Source organism: Podarcis melisellensis, assembly GCF_964234715.1.
Source record: "Podarcis melisellensis genome assembly, chromosome: 2".
Classification (NCBI taxonomy): Eukaryota; Metazoa; Chordata; class Lepidosauria; order Squamata; family Lacertidae; genus Podarcis; species Podarcis melisellensis.
This window is the reverse complement of record NC_138529.1, coordinates 22,894,261-22,914,819: the sequence shown is the minus strand read 5'-3', so window position 1 is coordinate 22,914,819 and position 20,559 is coordinate 22,894,261. Positions and strand designations below refer to the sequence as shown.

The window sequence follows — 20,559 nt, the reverse complement described above, 5'->3', positions numbered from 1 at the left end:
TCATGCTTTAACCTGGCCCTTGGGCAACAGGATGTTTTAGTCTGAACTACCTCTTGGCGTTATGAGGTAAACTGACATACAGTGGTACCTCGGGTTACGTACTCAATTCGTTCCGGAGATCCGTTCTTAACCTGAAACTGTTCTTAACCTGAAGCACCACTTTAGCTAATGGGGCCTCCTGCTGCTGCCGCGCCGCCGGAGCACAATTTCTGTTCTCGTTCTGAAGCAAAATTCTTAACCCGAGGTACTATTTCTGGGTTAGCGGAGTCTGTAACCTGAAGCGTATGTAACCTGAAGTGTATGTAACTCGAGGTACCACTGTAATTGTGCAAAGTCCTTGGAGGAAAGAGTAGGATGGAACAAATATATAAAATGTAAGAGAGATTCTAAAATAAATAAGCACTAAAAAAATCTGTAATTACCAAGAGGACCCTCTCAAGTTTGAATTCATGCGAACTGAACTGAGGCAATACTGACCCTACCATGCTAACTTCCAGACTATAACTGAGGTTTACATGTGGTCTCCCCGAGCTGTATTGAGAGGTAAGTTTGTACAGCTTCTAGCAGTGTAGTGAGCCATACATTCCCAAGTGACTCATTAGAAGTCAAGGGATTTGGGCTAGGTTCAAGGTTTTGGGGGGCCTTGGGTAAAAGATCACTGGTAGGTGTTCTTAACCAGCAATTTATCTTAGAATATCGATGTCTCTACCATTTTCCCCAGGCTCAAGTTCATTTTTTTCTAAGAATTCTAACTGTGTGTGCGCCTACATTACATGACCAACCCCACATGTCCATAAACGTTTGGAGGGAGCAGGTTGTGACCACTGGCCATACCTCCTGCCAGGAAGGGAAGGGAGGAAAGCACACACACACAAGCAACATTTTTCTTGAACTTGGTGCGTTTCAAACTGATTTCTTCATCAGTGTCTCCCTCATATGCAAGTCCTATGCACACTGCCACCAAATGTACAACCAGCAGCTGTTACGGCTGGAGCATGCATTAGACCTATTTCCCCCATCTAAGTCATGATTACACAACAAGCAAAATACAAACTCACACTGCACAATCCAGCAGCCCCAAAACAAAACAGCTCCAATCAAATCAGCCTCCAAACGACTCCCAGACGAGGAGAATCTTGTTAATTTCAGACAGAGTCCTGATGACCATGGAGACCGTCATTCCAGAGACCAGGGGCACCTGTCATAAAAAGCCCTACTTTTAGCTGCTATTGATTTCCAGGGTTGGCACAAAATATGTTGTAGCCTGAGGCAGGAAGGCAAATAGCGCCCTGTCTTCCCAAGTCAAGTTGCATAGTTATTCTGGCACTTGAGGCCAAAAATCCAACAAGACCTTTGCCCGTTTCTTCCCTGGCGGTGAAATTATGATAGTAGCAAATAAATCACCATTTGTTGCCCTTTCGTGACACCCAAAATTGGCTGACTACAGCAGACACCTCACACTGCCTAGTGCTAAGTGCTGGGTCTGGTGATCTCACCATACTTAGTGAGCAGAGCCTGATTAGAGGATTTCAACCAGCATGGAGGTTCCTACAGTGGGAGGTGATCTTGGAGGTAGGCTGGTCCCTCACCTGGAGGGCTCCAAAAAAGTCCAGCCCAGCACACTGACCTGGACCTGGATGCTAACAAAAAACCAGGTCAGGTGCTACAGACCTGGTTGGAGATGTTTTCAAGGAGTGGAGCCATCAAATCCAAAGTCTGATTATAAGAGACTCAGTTGTAAGGTTTTGTTTGATAGAGATGTTCATTTTCTCCTGTACCCCCCTTTTTTACAGTGCAAGAGTATTATGGACGGCCTCTACATTCAAGTCACGTCCATATGAGGAACCGGACTGTCTCTATACCTGGCAGCAGCCGCCTTGAGCAGAGTTCAACCTCACTGGCATCTCCTGAAAACAGTGAAAAGGTACAATGGAGCTTTGTGGTTTTGTCTTGTTCTCTTTGTGGATGTGTACATTGGATTCACAGGGGGCCTCCATTATTTATTTAATGTATTATATTAGACTTGCAGTATTTGAAATTTCACAAAAGCACGCTAGAAAACCACCAGTTTCCTTTTATTTAGTTGCTATTTGAAGTTTTAAAGATCTGTCTGAAACGGTTAAAAAAAAATGAGAAAATGAAAGTGTAACCCACAGACATTGAAATTTGTTATTTAATCTGTAGTCTACCTCTCTGCCTTGAACTCTAATCAAGGTGTTTCACACAGAAAGCAACTAAACCTCCTCACTCCAAGAATTAAAATCCTCATAGTGTTCGTGTGTACTGTTCTTAGTTTGAGATGTAGAATTGAGAGATGTTTTCGAAGCATCCCAGGCACAACCTGGAACAATTTTCCATGGAGAACAAAGTGCAGAGCCAGCAGGTTCAAGAGAGGCAGGCAATTTGAGGCCCTGTTGAATTTGCTTTGAAGTCTTTGGAAGGTGCTATAACACCAAGAGCTATTATTATGTTAATGTACTGTGGACCAGATTCTGCAGGCTGTTCCATAAACCATCATCCTCAGCATTCCATCCCCTGTTCCCTGAAGGTCATAACCCTGACACCTGGTTTATGACCCTTAGAACTGAAGACTCCTCTTCCCTGTACATATGCCTCACGATCAGAGGCAGGTCAGAGTCGGAAGGACAATTTGCAGCTTCAGTGTTTTGCAAGGATGCAAATTGCGTTATGAATCTCAGAAATGCAAATGGTGGAGTTTTCTCATTAGCTGCTGTGAGTGGGGGAAATGGAGATGGAGAATGTGTAGGTCATACAAACCTCAAAGGTTTATTTGTCCATGACGCTAATTCACTTCTGGGCTGTTTGCCTAATGCAGTCTTCTCTCACTCCCAAGGATATTGTGAAGTATTTAAACTGCTGGAAACGACCAGCAAGGATTGGTGCAACCTATTGGTTACTTGTTCAATTAAAACATCTCAAAAATGAAAGCTACTGAGAATGTGTTACGGTGACTAAACTAGATCTGGTAATCTTAATTTTACTTTGGAACGCTTATAAAGCAAAACAGCGAGCTACTAGTTTGGGTCTTTGAGGTCACAGCCTTTTGTTCTCTTAAGTCCGAAGGTGCATCGAGTTCCAGGTTATTTGATTACGTTGCATTTTGTACCCTTCTTTCCCCTTCCTATACCGCCTAACATCAATAAAAAGCAAAATAGCTAATCAACAACAAAATAATCCAAATAAAACAGGGGAAAAAAATCAAAGTGGCAGATAAAAAGATCAGTAAACAAACAACCAATTGGAAAAATCTTGCACAAGACAGGCTTGCCAGATGATCTCAAAGTTCAGACTGATTAATGTAGGGGGATTTTGCCCTTTGGATAACTTGGCCCCAAGCTGTTTGGGGCTTTAAAGGTAATAACCTCCCTCACCTTAAATTGCAGAAGGAAATCGGCCTACAGCTAAGCAGTAGACATAACAAGGAAGCAACATGATCCTTAATGGCAACATAGTGCAACAAGGGAAATTTCTGAATAGTTTTCAAGGGCAGCCTCGCAAAGAGAGCTTGACAGTAGTCCAGCAAGAGCCCTAGCGTGGTCTAATGGTTTACAGTGCTTCACAAGGACCTAACCTGAGCAAAGGCCCTTGTAGCCACTGCGGCAACTTGAGCAAAGCTAAATCAAGGAACATCCCCCCAAATCTGATCTTTTGAGAAATTTCTTACTTAATGCGCAGTAGTCCAGTGAATTAAAGACGTTACACCTCTTATCACACCCACTTTTGTACTTAAGGTGCTGTTGTTAGATTGGACCCCAGATGATGGAATGGTTGTTTTTGTGACAAGGTAAAGAATATTTTAATTTAGATTTCTGGTCTAAAATTCAGGTTTAGATCCTGGGTTCAGTTATGGGGGCAAACATAGATAATGGGAATTGAGGCTGGTCCTTTAGGGCAAATGGGGGCTTGCCCTACTAAGCTGTCAGCTGCCAGCTGTCCCTAAAGGTAAAGTGACCCCTGACCGTTAGGTCCAGTCGTGGCCGACTCTGGGGTTGAGGCGCTCATCTCGTTTTAGTGGCCGAGGGAGCTGGTGTACAGCTTCCGGGTCATGTGGCCAGCATGACTAAGCCGCTTCTGGCGAAGGAGAGAAGTGCACAGAAACGCCGTTTACCTTCCCGCAGGAGCGGTACCTATTTATCTACGTGCTTTCGAACTGCTAGGTGGGCAGGAGCAGGGACCGAGCTCACCCCGTCGCAGAGATTTGAACCGCTGACCTTCTGATCGGCAAGTCTTAGGCTCTGTGGTTTAACCCACAGCGCCACCCATGTGCCAGCTGTCCCTACCCCCAGCCTATTCCCTTAGTTACAAAGCAGTCTGGGTTGGAGGTTGATAGCTTCCTTCTCCTTTGTCTCAGTGTTGCCCTTGTAGCACTCAGCAGGGAGAGGATGGGGTGAAAAATAGAATTTGCTGGCCATATGTATCACTGGCTCCGGCTCTATCTGCTGTTGGCCAACCCGGCTTCCACCATACCAATCATGAGTAGGAAACATGAGAAGCAACAATTTTAAGATCGAAACAGACAAGATGTGAAAGTAATGCCCCATTTAAAAACAAACAAACCTGAAATGTATAGTAGTTCTGTTCTAAACTGAATCTGGACAGTTGTATCCGGCAAGTATCTTTTGCACAGAGCTATCAAACCATACGTAGGAGAAGTATGGGACTGTTCTGTAGGTATTCTGCTTTCATGCACGACTTCTACACTCAGATTTCTTGATGCAAGAATGGTTGAAGATCTACGTGTTGCATCCAAGGCTGCAAGAGGAGAGTTCTACTTGTGCACAAAGACTTCCCTTTCCTCTCCTCTCCTGTGCCCTGAAAATCTTCTCCAAATGGTCCTCCAACCCTCTGGAGCAGGGTGCACTGGGGAGAAGAGGGGAAATGATATTGTGCAAGCAGAGGTCTGCTGTCTTGGAGCCGCAGAACAGCAGCATTTAATATAATCCTATAAGCTACGAACGTGAGTTTGACCAAGCTGCGGGAGGCAGTGGAAGACAGGAGTGCCTGGTGTGCTCTGGTCCATGAGGTCATGAAGAGTCGGACACGACTAAACGACTAAACAACAAATATCAGTATCTGAATACCAGTGGCTGGGTACAGACATTTTAGATGATCTACACTAAAAATAGGTGCCTTTTGGTTTGAATTTAATCTTCTAGAATTGAAGAATGAGGGTAGTAGACACGTTCCATTTGATTAGGGTCAGAGATGGAGCACCTACAGCCCTCCAGATGCTGCTGAACTCCAACTCCCATCAGCCCCAGCCATTGTGGCCAAATGTCAAGGATGATGGGAGATTATGTTCAGCAAATCTGGAGGGCTGCAGGTTCCTCACTCCTGGTTATGGTTTGAAAACTGCTCTGAGGAGTCTAGGAAGCTGTTGACAGCTTATCAGTGGCAAGACTACACAACAACAGCCTGTTCTTCACTTGAGGGTTGTTGGGTTTTTTTACCCAAAGGGGATGTAGGATGTGGTGGAAGAGTGAATTCTCAGTAGTGATAGTGCCCAGCAGGCTTAGACACCAGTTTGTTAAGAAAGGTTCTTTTACCGAGGCTCTTTGGTCTTGTGAATGATGCATTTAAACTTAAGGATTTTTACTTGATCGTCTTTATTCGTTGTTTTAGACCAGAGCTTTCCAAACTTCTCATGCTGGTGACACTTTTTTTAGTCATGCAGCATTTCGCAACACAGTAATTCAATTTTACTAGCAAACCGGACATTAAACTAACCCCTTATAAGAGCATTTGTGCAACACACCTACACACTGTAGCTGACACACTAGCATGCCACGATACGCAATTTGGAAAGCTCTGTCCTTCAGGGTAGACTTCCTTCTCTTAAATTGTGCAACAGAGCCACATACAGTGATGGCTCTGTATAAATAACAGTTAATAATGTGATAATAAGTGGAAAGAGTGATGCTTCCTGAATATCCTGCTTGTGGCTTCCCACGTGCTGTGCATGGCAAGCACAGAAGCCTGGACTAGATAGGCATTTTGGTCTGACCCAACCGGGCTTTTCTTATAGAAAGGCATTCTACTGTACATTTTAGAGCTACAGATTTATCACAGTCACAAACCAACTTAAGTTGATATGCCCAGGGTAATTAATGTTAAGTTTCATGCATTACATCTCAGCCACTAAGGGTTGATAGGAGCCTAGAGTTATTAGTTTGGAGAATGTCTTGCAGGAAAGATTTTAAGGGCAAATCAAAAGCCCCAAAAGGGCAACAGGAAAGAAGCTCTAGACTGCAATCCAAAACCCACTTACCTGATGGCTCCATTGACATACAATAAACCACATTTCTGAGTAAATGTGTAATAGGATTGTACAGTAAGCCTGCCAACTTGGTACTTCCTATCCTTTGCCTCTATAGAAATGATCCATATTACCTTTGCTGGTATGCAGTGTTCCCCCCTAGGTGCCAGTACTCACCATAAAGTTGTTACAGTAAGCGCCACACTTTTTAACAACAACAACAACAACAACAAAAAGAGGTGCTGGTACTGTGTACCACTGAGTACCTCCTGAAAAAAAGCACTACTGGTATGTTTTCTCATAATGCAATATAATCAGAAACAGCTTCCCCTGGAGCAATTGTTCTGTGGCATCTCCAAGCCGCTTCCTTGCTGATGGGAGCTGAGGGGGGCGGGCAAACAAAACTTGCAGAAGCCGCATCTGCATTCCAGTTTCCCCAGCCACTCTGGGCAGCTCCCAACAGAATATTAAAAACACAATAAAACTTCAAACATTAAAATCTTCCCAATACAGGGCTGCCTTCAGATGTCTTCTGAAAGTCAGATAGTTGTTTGTTTCATTGACATCTGATGGGAGAGCGTTCCACAGGGCAGGCGCCACTACCGAGAAGGCCCTCTGCCTGGTTCCCTGTAACCTCACTTCCTACAGGGAGGGAACAGCCAGAAGGCCCTCGGAGCTGGACCTCAGTGTCTGGGCTGAACGGTGGGGGTGGAGATGCTCCTTCAGGCATACTGGGCCAAGGCCGCTTAGGGCTTTAAAGGTCAGCACCAGCACTTTGAATTGTGCTCAGAAACGGACTGGGAGCCAATGTAGGAGTGCCAGTGCTACTTCCTAGTACCCTGTCTGAAGTTTTTTTTGGGGGGGGTTCCCTCTTGATCTGCAATCTGCTGGAATGTGGATGTTTAACACAGAGAAAGCTTGGGAACACAAGCAAGCATGTGTCTCCTGGAAAATGCAAGCTAAGTTAATGGTGGCATTTACAGAGGCATTACTTTTTTCACAGGTGTGGTATGGGGGGGGTTAACCGCCCTCCCCCATGTTTCAGATGACAAAAAAGTTCTTCTTGAGGTGCACCTGTCCCTGAGCAGTGAGACAAGAAAATGAACCACAACAATGCTCTTAATATACACTGGTTTTTGGAATCTAAACTTAGATGTATCCAACACTTTGAATTTCATAGTCAAGCTTAGAATATCCAATCCTTTGAACTTTTAAAGGGTACCACTGGCACCCCTGAAATCTCTTCTCACCCTCCATTAGTACTGGAATGGCCCACAAGTGCTTCCGAACCTCCTCCATCTGTGTTTGAACATCATGCTTGTCAATGTAATACTATTCAATCATGCAATTTCAGTTCCACTTTAGAAATTTGTGCCTACTGACTGGGCCAAGATAGCATATGAAGATGGTGATCTAGCTATTTCTAGGTGTGGTGGAAATTAACCGTGTTATTTCTAGATGGTGATGCTTTGTGTGTTGCATGCTGTGCCATCCCATTCATGATGCCAACCCTTCCCTTACCAAATCTTAAAGCACAATGGAAAGGAATCCCTCAGACACTTTTGATGCATCATCAGAATGGTGGGAAACATTCTGAGCAAAGGCAGGCACCAGGGAAACATTCTGTGAGCCAAATGGGTAAGTGGGAAAATCGACACTTCAGGAGCTGTGATGTCACTTGTGGAGCCCTCTGGAATGACCAAATGGTCTACAAAAGCATTCTAGTGCTTTAAAAATAATGTTATATGAATCAATATCTTCCACAGGTAGTAGGGCCATGACTAAATGAAAACAAAGTTTGTGTGTGGCTGCAAACAAATGTATTATACTTGGTGTTGAACACCTTTATCAGGGAAATACACCTTGGTGTGTTCAAAAGCAGTTCAACAAAAGTTATACAGGCGAATTCTATACGTGTGTAACTCAGAAGTAAGCTCCATCGTTTTCTTACTTACTTAAGTGTATATATAGGACTACAGTCACAGAGATTCAGGTTTTAACATTGCAGGAGTGCAAATCAAGTTCTCTAGTGAGCAAGGGCTCCCCTTTCGCTTCCATACCAAAGGCAGCTTAATGTGAAAACGAGTCACATGAAAGCTTCACACATGACCTGCAGTTCCCATGAGCAGAGGGAATATTGGATCAGGACTAACATAGTTTGCATCTGGAAAAGCCAATATGGTGCCGTTCAGATGCTGTGGGGACTACAATTCCCACCAGCGCAAGTTGGTATGGCAAATGTTCAGGGATGATGGGAGTTAGAGCCTCACAACATATGAAGGGCACCATATTTGCTACCCCTGACTCAGGCTCATTTATTGGAAAAAAGGAGTAACATCTGTGATGCTTACAATTCTAAGAAGAAAATGTATGGTGCATCACTGTCTGCAAATTTCCACCTTAGTCCTACAAAGCCACTGCATTTCAGCGTAAAGTTACAACGATTTCCCTGTGTGTGTATGTGTGTGTGTGTAATTTTATATATATATATATATATATATATATATATATATATATATATATATATATATTTGCTTTCGTAGATTTTCACGGGTACAGGAATGCAGGTTTTGGTGTCCTCGGGTGTCTTCCCGTGTAAAAGTTGGGGTGTCTAGGCGACGTTTCGACGAGGTCTCACTCGTCATCTTCAGGCTGGTGCTTTCGGCTTCTTGTTACTGGAACAGACAAGAAGCCGAAAGCACCAGCCTGAAGATGACGAGTGAGACCTCGTCGAAACGTCGCCTAGACACCCCAACTTTTACACGGGAAGACACCCGAGGACACCAAAACCTGCATATATATATATATATATATATATATATATATATATATATATACACATATATATATGACTCCCCAAAATGAAGGAAAGGTGAATGGTTCCCCATTATATCCCAGCTTGTTATCAAAGTACCGTTTGAGATACTTTTAAGGAGTCTGTCACCCTTGTGCGATAGCTCTGGAAAGACAATGGGTTGTACCTAATGCAATACTCAAGAGTCGACCCATTAAAATTAATGGGAATGACAATCTTAGTTCCGTTAACTTCAACGGGCGGCAGTCAACTAAATCCTTGCACAAGAGGAACAACTTCTGCTTGCACGATGGGACTCCCCCTGCTTGCCCAAATATGATCCTGATGGTTGGGGAACAAATTCAGAGTACGCACAGGGAGAGGAGATTGGGGGAGAAGAGTCCCTTTGCACAAGCACAAATAGCTCTACTTCCACAACAATTTACTTAGTGCTATGCTGAGTTCAACCAGGGCTTTTTCTCCAGCCGGAACTTGCTGGAACCTCTCAGGTGGGTTCTGGCACCTCTCCAATGCCATCCTAAGAGAACGAGGGAGGTGTTCATGGTGAGTTGTGGCACCTCTTTTTCTAGAAAAATAGCACCGAGTGCAACCCAGTGGGTCTGCTCCGAGTAAAATTTATTTGGATACATTCTGTTCTCTCTCTCAAGAGTGGAATGCAGTAATTACGACTATAACACATTGGGGTGAATCTGAGTTGGGCAGATTTTGACCAGGATCCATATGTTAAGGTTAGAGTAAACGTTTCACTTAGTTTCCTTGTAAAGACCTATACATGGCCTGAATGTACAAGTGTTACAACGTGAACATTTCAAACCATCACTTTACCACTGAAACGTAATGCAGATTGTAAAGAAAATGAGTCTCTCTCTCTCTCTCTCTCTCACACACACACACACTCAAATTAACCAATGGTTTGGCTTCTTCTGGCTTTACATTTAAAAAGCCATGCCCTTCTGCCGTATGTTTTTCAATTGCATCCCTTGGTTCATTTCACACACACCCTCTAGCCCAGGAGTAACTCATAACCTTCAGGGCAGGGGAGCCCAAAGGGGTGCTGGTTATGTTTGTATAGCCTATGGGAGCTTTGTAAACCACAATAACAAAAAAAAACCACCCCAAGCATTATAAAAGCCCAACTAATTTTAAGTGTGTGTGTTAGGTTACCAAACACAAAATGCAGTGTGAATGGGCTACGTTTGTACAATGTTGCACAAAAAAGAAATGTAGGAAACCCTCGCTGTAACACTAATACTGGAGGGGGGGGGAGCACTAGCACAAAAGCCAAACTTTGTTTTTTCCTTTTTTTGGGTTACCAGACTTAGAACTGATCACGCAATTTCATTTCAGTAACTTACAATTTCTACTCTCTTTGATAATGTGCTGTAAAAGAGCCAACTTTCTTTAATGACAAGGCTTTAAGAGGAATGACTTTTCTGAACAAAAAATATCAAAGCAGAGCAAAGATGAGGTTTTTTTTTAAAAAAAGGAAACTATGAATTAAAATGACCTTGTGTTCCGAAACTTTTTCACACATTGCTTGATGTTCTCAGTTCCTCTCCCCTGCCAGCACCCTCACCCCAGAAACAGAGCTGGTGCCTTTGGCAAATGGAGACTTGAGAGGGCAGAGAAATCATAATCTCACTGCATTATCTATTGGAACTGCTTAGCACTGAGGGTGCCTGGTGTTTTTCAGCGTAACCTTTAGCAGTTATTAAAGCAATCACAAATATTTTCTTCCTATCGGAGTTGGAGTCCTCTCTGCTAGGAGCAAAGGCTGAACACAGCATGAACCACTGAAGTTGTTTTTATAAGAGAGCTGAACAACTAACAAGAGCGCAACAGCTCTGCTGCAGTGGAAAATAAATAAATGAACCTACCATGTTACAATTAAAGCACCGTTATATCATGCACAGCCAAAAAAGGGGCAAGGGTATTATAACTAAGAAAACAAACATATGTGTTACTTGGGTAACAAAAAGAAAAGTGACTATCTGGGAAAAAATACTTCACCTCAATAAAATACAGAAAGCCATCTATATTGATTAAATAGTTAGGACCATTACATTTTTAAGGAAAGAAAAGAAAAAAACATTTTGTACAGAACTCAACAATCTATTTATATTGCATTTTAATGTGCCAACAGACTGTGTAGTGACCAGGGAGTACTGTATTGTGAATGAGTGATATGGAATGTATGTGTGTGCATATGTGTACGAGAGAGAAAGTAAGGAAGAAAAAACGAGAGAGAGAGAGAGAGAGGTCTTAAGGAAATAGTCTTGTATTGGAAAATATCCATTAGCCTATCATCTGCTACTAACTGCCTGATAATAACCTGGAAGCACCCTGTGTTTTAAAAAGTCTTCATGCCACAAGTTTATTCCTCTGTAGACAGGGCAAGTCTGTAACATCCAGTTTCAGGGTCTCTACTGAATCCTTTTACCCCTGCCTGTGTCTGCCAGTGAGAGTTTTGCTATGCTTCACAAGCTCACTAGTCTCTGTATGCACGTGCTCCCAGGAAACCCCATGCCTCACCAAATCCCAGCACCCAAGTATTTTTTCCAAAGCTTTATGGCTTTGTTCAACTTACACAGTGATGTGTCCACAGTAGCTCCTCTTTGCAGGGCCCAGATGTTTGCTCAGTCTGAGCAAAGAGTCGGTTTTATATTGCTTCATCACATTCCCAAGAAAGTCATGTCCCTTTTACTTGCTGCTACAAGTGCTGTTCTCTTTCAAATGCAAGCCTAGGCCCACACATTAGTAGGGGTCAGCCTCAATTCAAAGCTTTGAGCAATGTGATTATTTCCCCCAGAGCAGTCCCCTTATACAGGATAAGTATGTGGTGTCATCACAAAGTTGGTATCTGGTGATACCTGAATCAACGTACCTGTTGGGAATCTACTACAGTGGTGCCTCGCAAGACGAAAATAATCCATTCCGCGAGTCTCTTCGTCTAGCGGTTTTTTCGTCTTGTGAAGCAACCCTATTATCGGATTAGCGCTATTAGCAGTTTAGCGGCTATTAAAGGCTTAGTGGCTAAAAGGCTATTAGCGGCTTAGAAAAAGGGGGGGGGGAGCGAAAAAAATCGCAAGACTTGCAAGACGTTTTGGTCTTGCGAAGCAATCCCATAGGGAAATTCGTCCTGCGAAGCACATCGAAAAATGGAAAACCCTTTCGTCTAGCGGGTTTTTCATCTTGCGAGGCATTCGTCTTGCGGGGCACCACTGTACTGGCTGAGTTAACTGAGAGAAGGCTTCATTCGATGCAGCAGATCTCATGATCTAGGCCAGGGTTTCCCAAACATGGGTCTCCAGCTGTTTCTGGACTACAACTCCCATCATCCCTGGCTAGCAAAACCAGTGGTCAGGGATAATGGGAATTGTAGTCCAACAACAGCTGGAGACCCTAGCTTGGGACAGACTGGCCCAGGCATCCCATGAGCACTGGTGGTCATGAAATTGGGTGAATGACTATACTCTTCATAAAGTAAAGTGAATAATATATACCCCGAAAGCAGCAAAACAGCATACCAATCAGAAATCGTAGGCTTGAATCTCACCTTTGTCATGGTCTTAGACGGCCTTAGGCAAGCCACTCTCAGCCTCAGTTTCCCCACCCCAATCTGCATAATGGGGAATTTTAATAGTGAATTACAGAGTCCCTGTGAAGCACTTTGAACCTTGGAAGTCCTATACAAAACTATTATTATTTCTAACCTATCATCTAATGTTTCAAAATAGTTCATTGTGCAACATTTTGGACTTAAGCACCACGTTGCTCGAATTGCAAGGTGCACAAGCATGTGGTATTTGCTTTGAGAGACATGAAACAAGGGCCCCAATCCTTGCCTAATCACTACTTCTGTATATTTCAAAGGGATAAATGGCAAATACATGTGTGTGCTCCTCTCAGTTGATGATGCTTTTAATTATTATTATTATTATCATTATTTCAAAAAAGAAAAAAGTTAAAAAGAAAACAAGGGTGGCTTTTTACATAACGTTTTGTATAAAAAAATTGTTACATACAGAAGAATTTAGCTTTGAAACTTTTGGTTGAAAATGGCTTACTTTTCAGCAAATGCTGCCTATCCTTACTTGGAGGTTGGAACACACTCCAGGCATGTGCTTCCTTAAATACTACTACTACTACTACTACTACTAATATGCTGCCTAAAGCAGGGAGTGTCAATGTGGTCCCTCTAGATGTTGTTGGATTCCAACTCCCATTAGTCCTAGCCAACATAGCCAGTGACAAGGGAAGATGACATGGGCATGTTTTGCAGTCCAGCAAGGCAACAGATTGGCTACTCCTGATGTAGACAATTCATTGTAATTTCCCTATCAGTGTTTCATATTGCTAGCTTCGATTTCCTACCAAACCCATCAGGAAATCCACGCTAAATGTTAAAGGAACTGCTCAAGTAACATTTACACCTGAATTGTAGGGAAATACTTTTCCAAGGCCTGTAAAACTGTAAAAGTTTCCTTGTCAAGAGTCTACAATACACTTACAGTGTTTTGCTATAGCAAATTATTTAGAAGTTATGCACTCCAGACTAAGAGAGATTCTTATTATCCCTAGTGAAAGCACTTATTGTTCAATCAATTAGCCAAGCTAAGGAACAGAAACAATTATATAGTCTTTCCATATAGCCACAAAAGTGTACTCTACTAAATACAAAATCTTACAAGAAGTTATTGATAAGAAACATTAAAGGAATCATTGCAGCTATTCTTGCAGCAAATGATATGTCACTGATAATGGAAATAATGTGGAAACAAAATCTACAAAAAATACTTTAATATTGCATAACATGTGAACATGAAAATAATGCCATATATGTTTTAACATATTTTGGACACTATAATAATAATGATGATTCTAATAAGGACGTGATTTTTAGCATGTGTAAAAGTGAACAAACTGCAGCAGGAAGCCGGTAACAAAAGCAAAATGAGCAAACAAAATTAAGTTTTTCAGTAAGTATATTGACATATATAGATATCCAATATATCAAAAGCTTTAAAATTTGTAATATAATGATAAAATAATTCAAATAAGTGGTAACTTAAAATACTGTTATGAATGAAGGATGTGCTTTCAGAAACTTAATTACATTGTCTGATTTAACAAAACAACCACTGATCTCTCAGATTGGTTTCACAAGATCCAAATCTTCAAACCTGCTGAAAAGAAGTCCTCTGAAGAAACCAGTCAGCTCCAACAGTTACCTAAGAAATAAAATGTTCTCATCAGTCACAAATGTTCCCTCTACTACTGACAATGCTGAAAACACCAAACACTTTTCTACTTGCTGGGGTCAGAGCCCTCACTAAGAGGTAGTGCTTAAAGGTAAAGGTAAAGGGACCCCTGACCATTAGGTCCAGTCGTGACTGACTCTGGGGTTGCGCGCTCATCTCGCTCTATAGGCCGAGGGAGCCGGCGTTTGTCCACAGACAGCTTCCAGGTCATGTGGAAGCAGGGACCGAGCAACGGGAGCTCACCCCGTCGCGGGGATTCGAACCACCAACCTTCTGATTGGCAAGTCCTAGGCTCTGTGGTTTAACCCACAGCACCACCCGCATCCCTGGTAGTGCTTAGAAGAGGTAGTGCTTAGAAGGACTTTAATAGTCAATTTGGAACATGGTCACCTGAGATACCTGCATGCAAAAAGGTAACAACTGGGATCTTAAAAAGCCATGTGCACAAAGGACCTTCTTCTCTATGGACCCTAATGCCCTGAAAAGCTGGTCCTGAGTGTTGGGAGACCAGCAGGACTGGCATTTAAGACAATGGACAGAATCTAATTTATCCAGTGCTGTTGCTCCAACAGAAGCTGTCCACTAAAGGAACAAGGAGTGAGACAACTTTTGCCACTCCCCCCCCCGCCCCGAAGTCTGTTTGGGGGACCAGGGGCACCAGTAAAACCACTTCTCTATTAGGGGATACTACTTGCTGGATCAAAATGTAGCCACTAACCAGATACAACCCATTGTAAAGAGATGCAATGCAGATAGAAATGAAAATGGGTTCAAGCCCTTATAGGTGGTGATGCTTTAACCAAAGGTTCCCAAACTTATTTGGCCTATTGCCCACTTTTCAGGGGGGGGGAGATATATACTTAGCACCCCCTGGAAATCAACCTTCTTTAAATGAGGGGGCAGGGCTGGATTTGCAGCCTGTCTGCCATTGGTCAAATAGCCAGACAAGCTTCCTGGGCCTGGGATCACCAAAGCCCAGAAAAACCTCTCGCCTCCAGTTGGATCCAGGGGTGGCGTTGTCGTCCCCCTGCAACAGAGCCCAACCTGGCAGTAAGCATCATTACACAACAGATGGAACATGTATGAACTGTTTTTCAATTGTTTTCTCCTCCTCTCTTCTTTCTTTATGCTTCTACCGCCCCCTTATTTTTATTTAGTGCCCCCCAACTGCACACAGGGCATGGTATTGCCCACTTTGGGAAACACTGCTTTAGACAATGCTCTTGGGACCTCAACCAACTTGTACAATGAGAAATGCTTGCCGTACTTTCATCTTTGGTATGAATAGTCAGTCCTCTCAGACGTGCTATCTGCAATGCATCATCACTGAGCCCCTTACTATTTTCTGTGCATGTGGGAACAGACTTGCAGGTACAACATGCTGGATGGTGGATGGCGAGATAATTTTTTTGTTACCTAAGCTCATAAGACATGGATTCTCCACGCAGAATATATATTGTGTGCAGGCAAACCACTCCATTGAGTGATGTCCCCACCTCTACAGTGCTTTACAAAGTAACTTACATATTATTTCTTCCTTCGCTCTCTAATTCTGCTTTTCCAAAAGGCAAAGCAGTGGCCCAGCATTCAGGACTTCTGGGTCAAGTAGCCATAGATTCAAATTAGTATGCAGGAACTGGGAAATATTTGTTTGTTTCATAAAATTTGTACACTGCTGGATTGTAAAAGAGCTCAAAGCGGTTTACCAAAAGATAAAACAAAAAAATCAAGAAAAAGTACAGCTCTGCTTTAAAACATACAAAACTAAAAATACTAAAACACATTAAAACTGCCTCAACTTTCTTAGCATCTGGGTAAGGCTTGTCTAAACAGGAATGTTTTTAACAGGTGCCAAAATGGAAACAGTGTAGGCGACTGCTTGCTCTCAATGGTTATGAGGACCAGAACATGGCAGGATTTGAAGACATGAAGCTGGTTTCTGATCATGGCCTATTCTGGTTTTGGCAACCATAGTTACTCCGTTCAGACATACTGGGGAAAACTATGGCTAATTAACCGAGGAAGTCTTCAATCGTGATACACAAAGAAGGGAGGTGGGAAGGGGCAGAACAAGGACAAAATGTTCCAGCACAAGGCTCAAACTGAGCCAGAATCTCACACATAAGTTTAGCTCTCCTTGTTGCTATCTGTTGAAATTAAATGAGGCCAAGGTCTATGGAGAAGCTTGTTGAGAAATCTAAGATATCCCTGCTTTCATGTTACAGTCTTACATCTTCCATGCACACAGTTTCAATTAAAACCCTATTTGCATATCCTGCCCTGACGAAATAAGGGGTGATCAGTGAGACTATCAGTGTGAAAACTTTCAGTGACATCACCTGGAAGGTCCCTTTCACTTAATCACCCATGTGAATCACCCTTCCCAAAGGTGCAGTTGCTGTTGCAACATCTGTGGCTATTTATTCACAATGGTGTGAATGTCTAAGTAAAGCTAAGTGGGTGAAGATCCGGTGCTTTGAAGATACAATCTGCAATATTACAAACTGCATCACCTTCGAAGGCGGCAGCGGTGTGTTGAGCCACCATCTCACGATGAATGCCAAGGCGAGGCCCAGGCTTGCAAGGCACCTGCAAGTTCTCATCTTGCTCGAACGCTAAGCACGGGGGTTACGGGAGGGGCGTAGCTTCCCAAAGCCGTTTTGTTTACCGAACAGTAAGCTGCTTTCAAACTTGCCAAGGCACTGGAGTCCTTCTCACTACACTTTGCAGCTCTGCAATGCCAGGTGTGAAGTGTTACAGCCTGAAGAGGAAGTATCGGCTTACCTCCTGGTACGGTATGTGCTCAGTTCCTCTTGCAGGATGGATGCTCTTTTCTGCAGAAAATTCACCTGGAAAACACAGCTGTCATGACAAAGGGGCTCCCAGCTGACAGAAGACCGACAAACAATGGTTGTGGTTTCCCAGAGGTGTCCATTCATTTACCTTCATTATTTAAATTTGGTTTATCTGCATTTATTATCTATTTGCTGGTGGCTACTGTGCATTGCGCTAGCAAGGGAGGCAGCCGGAATGCAATCCAGCAAATTACATGATATGGAAACACCTTCCGTGACCCACATTCATACATATAGTCTAGAACTGCGCAACACCTTGAAAGAACATGTCGGTCGGGAGTGGTGTACTTTTAAAAACTTCAGCCTTAATAGATGCTTACAAGAACTCAGGGGTTTAGGAACTAAGCCTGGGTACAAGACTCCCATGTTCTGCCATTTCAGTGTTAACAATGACACATCGCAGGCAATATTAAAATCCTTTGCCTTTGATTCTCCTTTCGGAAAAAGAAAGAAAAAGGATCAGACTGTCCTCACCAGAGAGGTAAAATCCTAAGCGTACTCTAACAGGGCACTGGTGCCATGCTAGGACAGGACACAAAGAATACACTGAAAGTCTCAGAAGGGAGGAGGAGGCCAACATATTTTAAACATAAGCAAAGCTTTGTTTGAGAAGTGAATGTTTCCTATTTGTTCATTGTTAAAGCCGCCTGGTTGGTACTTTTACCCAGCCAAGCCCTCTCATTCCTCTGGAACAATTAATAACCCTGACAGGTGCAAGGATTCCACTGCTCTTTCCGTCTGATGTTTTTGAAGCAGGAATTTCAGCAATTTCAAAGGAGAGGACACCTGTGCTTCAGAAGGGAGCCCTGCTTACTGAACAGTCTGTAGCTGGCTACTGTATTTCACTGGCAGCTGCCAGCTAGGCTTTTTCTGCATTAACACCCACTATTAGGAGTCTGGAGTGACTTTTGCTCCTTTGAAATGCTGTGTATACTCACAAAAGCCCTGCAGGTGGAAATCAGATTTCATTAAAAAAAGAAAAAGAAAAAAGAAACCAAACAACTCCAAACTTCACTACAGGGGAAGCTGCAGATTTTTCCAGTTGTCACCTCTTCAATGTTTTGTACTGGCAAAATTATTAGATAAGCACACTTATTAACTTAAAATAGGTTTCCTACTTAAATTCTTAACTCCTATATACCGTATTTTTTGCTCTATAAGACTCACTTTTTCCCTCCTAAAAAGTAAGGGGAAATGTGTGTGCGTCTTATGGAACGAATGCAGGCTGCGCAGCTATCCCAGAAGCCAGAACAGCAAGAGGGATCACTGCTTTCACTGCGCAGCAACCCCTCTTGCTGTTCTGGCTTCTGAGATTCAGAATATATTTTTTCCTCCTCCAAAAACTAGGTGCGTCTTGTGGTCTTGTGCGTCTTATAGAGCGAAAAATACGATATATATATATGTCATTTTTTTTTGTTTTGTTACTGTGATCCTCGGATGTAGGGAAGTATAGAAATTTATTAAGTTAAGTAAGTAAATATTTATTTATTTTGCAGTGAATTCCAATAGAAATTTGTTCTCACAAGCAAAAGCTTCTAAGAGTCTTCTGGAGCCCTGGGGACCAAGGCTGCAATCCTAACTCCACTTCTAATACATGGTTAGAATTGTACTGAGACAAATTTATTACAGTGTAAGTTTCCATGGACTGTAGCCCAATAGCAGCTTATGCCATGATAACTTTGTTGGTCTTTAAGATGCCATATTTTTGCTACTAAGACATTCCCTCTAGAAATTATAAAACTCCTGTTATGATTGGCAAGTGGGGACCCAGAACTTTTCGGTCACAGATATCCCATATAATGTTCCATTTTTATTTCTCTTATGTATTTATAAACAGAGGCTAAAAGCAAAATTAACAGCAAGTTTCTTTCTAATGGAGCTCCTCCTGTCTTCAAAGTTGGTGGTGTTTCATCCAATGTCTTATGTGCCAGAAATTATAGCGAGAAAATAACTCATTTCAAACTAATATTTTACCAAATAAATATGTGGAAAAATGATTTTTTAACATTTTTTAAATTAAAGGTTTCCTCTCCTCATTCAGTGGGAACTCATATAACAAATATCCATTTTAACCTTTTGATCATCCCCTGAAAAGCTCTGGAATTAAAGGAATGTGAGAGCAGCAAAGTATTTCAAGTTTCTCCAAGTAGAGCGCAAATGGCTCCTAAAGGATCCTGCTCCAAAATGAATGAGTATATCATAGTATCGGAATGCTTGTTGTACACTCAGCAGTGGACTGAACATTGCAGCCAAGCTGAACTGTATTCAGCCACTCTGTGCCTCCTTATTCTACACCCTTCTTATTCTCCTGATCCCTACACCCTGCCTGCACTCACATACAACAACAACAACAACAACAATAATAAATTTATACCCTGCCCATCTGGCTGGGTTTCCCCAGCCACTCTGGGCAGCTCCCAACAGAATATTAAAACCACAATAAAACATTGATCCTTAAAAACTTCCCTAAACAGGGCTGCCTTCAGATGTCTTCTAAAAGTCTGGTAGTTGTTGTTCTCTTTGACATCTGGTGGGAGGGCGTTCCACAGGGCGGGCGCCACTACCAAGAAGGCCCTCTGCCTGGTTCCCTGTAACCTCACTTCTCGCAGTGAGGGAACTGCCAGAAGGCCCTGGGTGCTGGACCTCAGAGTCAGGGCTGAAAAATGGGGGTGGAGACGCTCCTATAGATACACAGAGGCAATCCCTGTCGTGCCATGGTTGGAGTAGGGATGGCTACCCCTACATGACCAATGCTCAGGGATGATGGGAGTCGAGAGTCCAACAACATATGGAGGTTTGCAGGTTCCCTGTCATTGGGTTAGAGCAAAGTTTCCCAAACTTGGGTCTCCAGCTGTTTTTTGGATGACAGTCCCCATCATCCCTGAACACTGGTCCTACTAGTTAGGGATGATGGGAGTTGTAGTCCAACAACAGCTGGAGACCCAAGTTTGAGAAACCCTGGGTTAGAGGGTCGGACCAGGGTTAAAATCCCTACTCAGCCATGAAGCTCCCTGATTGATCTTGGGCCACTCTCAGCGTCTCAGTCTAACCTACTTCGCAGGGTTGTTGTGAGGGTCAAATGGGGTGTAGGAGAGCATCACATCGCACCCTGAACTGCTCGTAGGAAAGGTGCAATATAAACATAGTGATAAATAGGTAAAATGAACCAGAGAGCACAAGCCCCATTTTTGTGTGTCAGTAATGTCTTACTGCAGAAGTGTGCCACTGTCTTCCTCAATTGGGTCCTCATGGTGGAAAGCATAGCAGCATTGTAAAAATTAACCTACCTGTTGCGCTGTGGGTTAAACCACAGAGCCTAGGGCTTGCCGATCAGAAGGTCGGCGGTTCAAT

The 20,559-nt window shown here is 42.9% G+C and overlaps 1 protein-coding gene and 1 long non-coding RNA gene across 11 annotated transcripts in view; one reads left to right on the top strand and one right to left on the bottom strand.

Moving 5' to 3' along the window:
• Positions 1–20,559, top strand: part of LOC309363555 — a 76,328-nt gene that overhangs the window by 11,115 nt on the left and 44,654 nt on the right. For 5 of the 7 annotated variants that reach the window (XR_014165390.1, XR_014165391.1, XR_014165392.1 and 2 more), the window contains exon 2: positions 1,794–1,924. This is a non-coding gene — a long non-coding RNA (uncharacterized lncRNA). Of the gene's footprint in view, positions 1–1,793; positions 1,925–14,245; positions 14,432–14,698; positions 16,882–18,704; positions 19,935–20,559 lie in introns of those variants that run through there. The other 2 variants (XR_014165396.1, XR_014165395.1) reach the window with 2 other exon arrangements.
• The window catches only part of CEP112 (centrosomal protein 112), a 217,089-nt gene continuing 210,405 nt past the window's right edge, over positions 13,876–20,559 (bottom strand). For 3 of the 4 annotated variants that reach the window (XM_081899606.1, XM_081899608.1, XM_081899609.1), the window contains 2 exons: positions 17,138–17,202; positions 13,876–14,323 (listed from right to left, as the gene is read on the bottom strand). In XM_081899606.1, coding sequence (XP_081755732.1) covers positions 14,320–14,323; positions 17,138–17,202 — 69 coding nt within the window. In that variant the 3' untranslated portion in view covers positions 13,876–14,319. Of the gene's footprint in view, positions 14,324–16,883; positions 17,203–20,559 lie in introns of those variants that run through there. The other variant, XM_081899607.1, reaches the window with a different exon arrangement.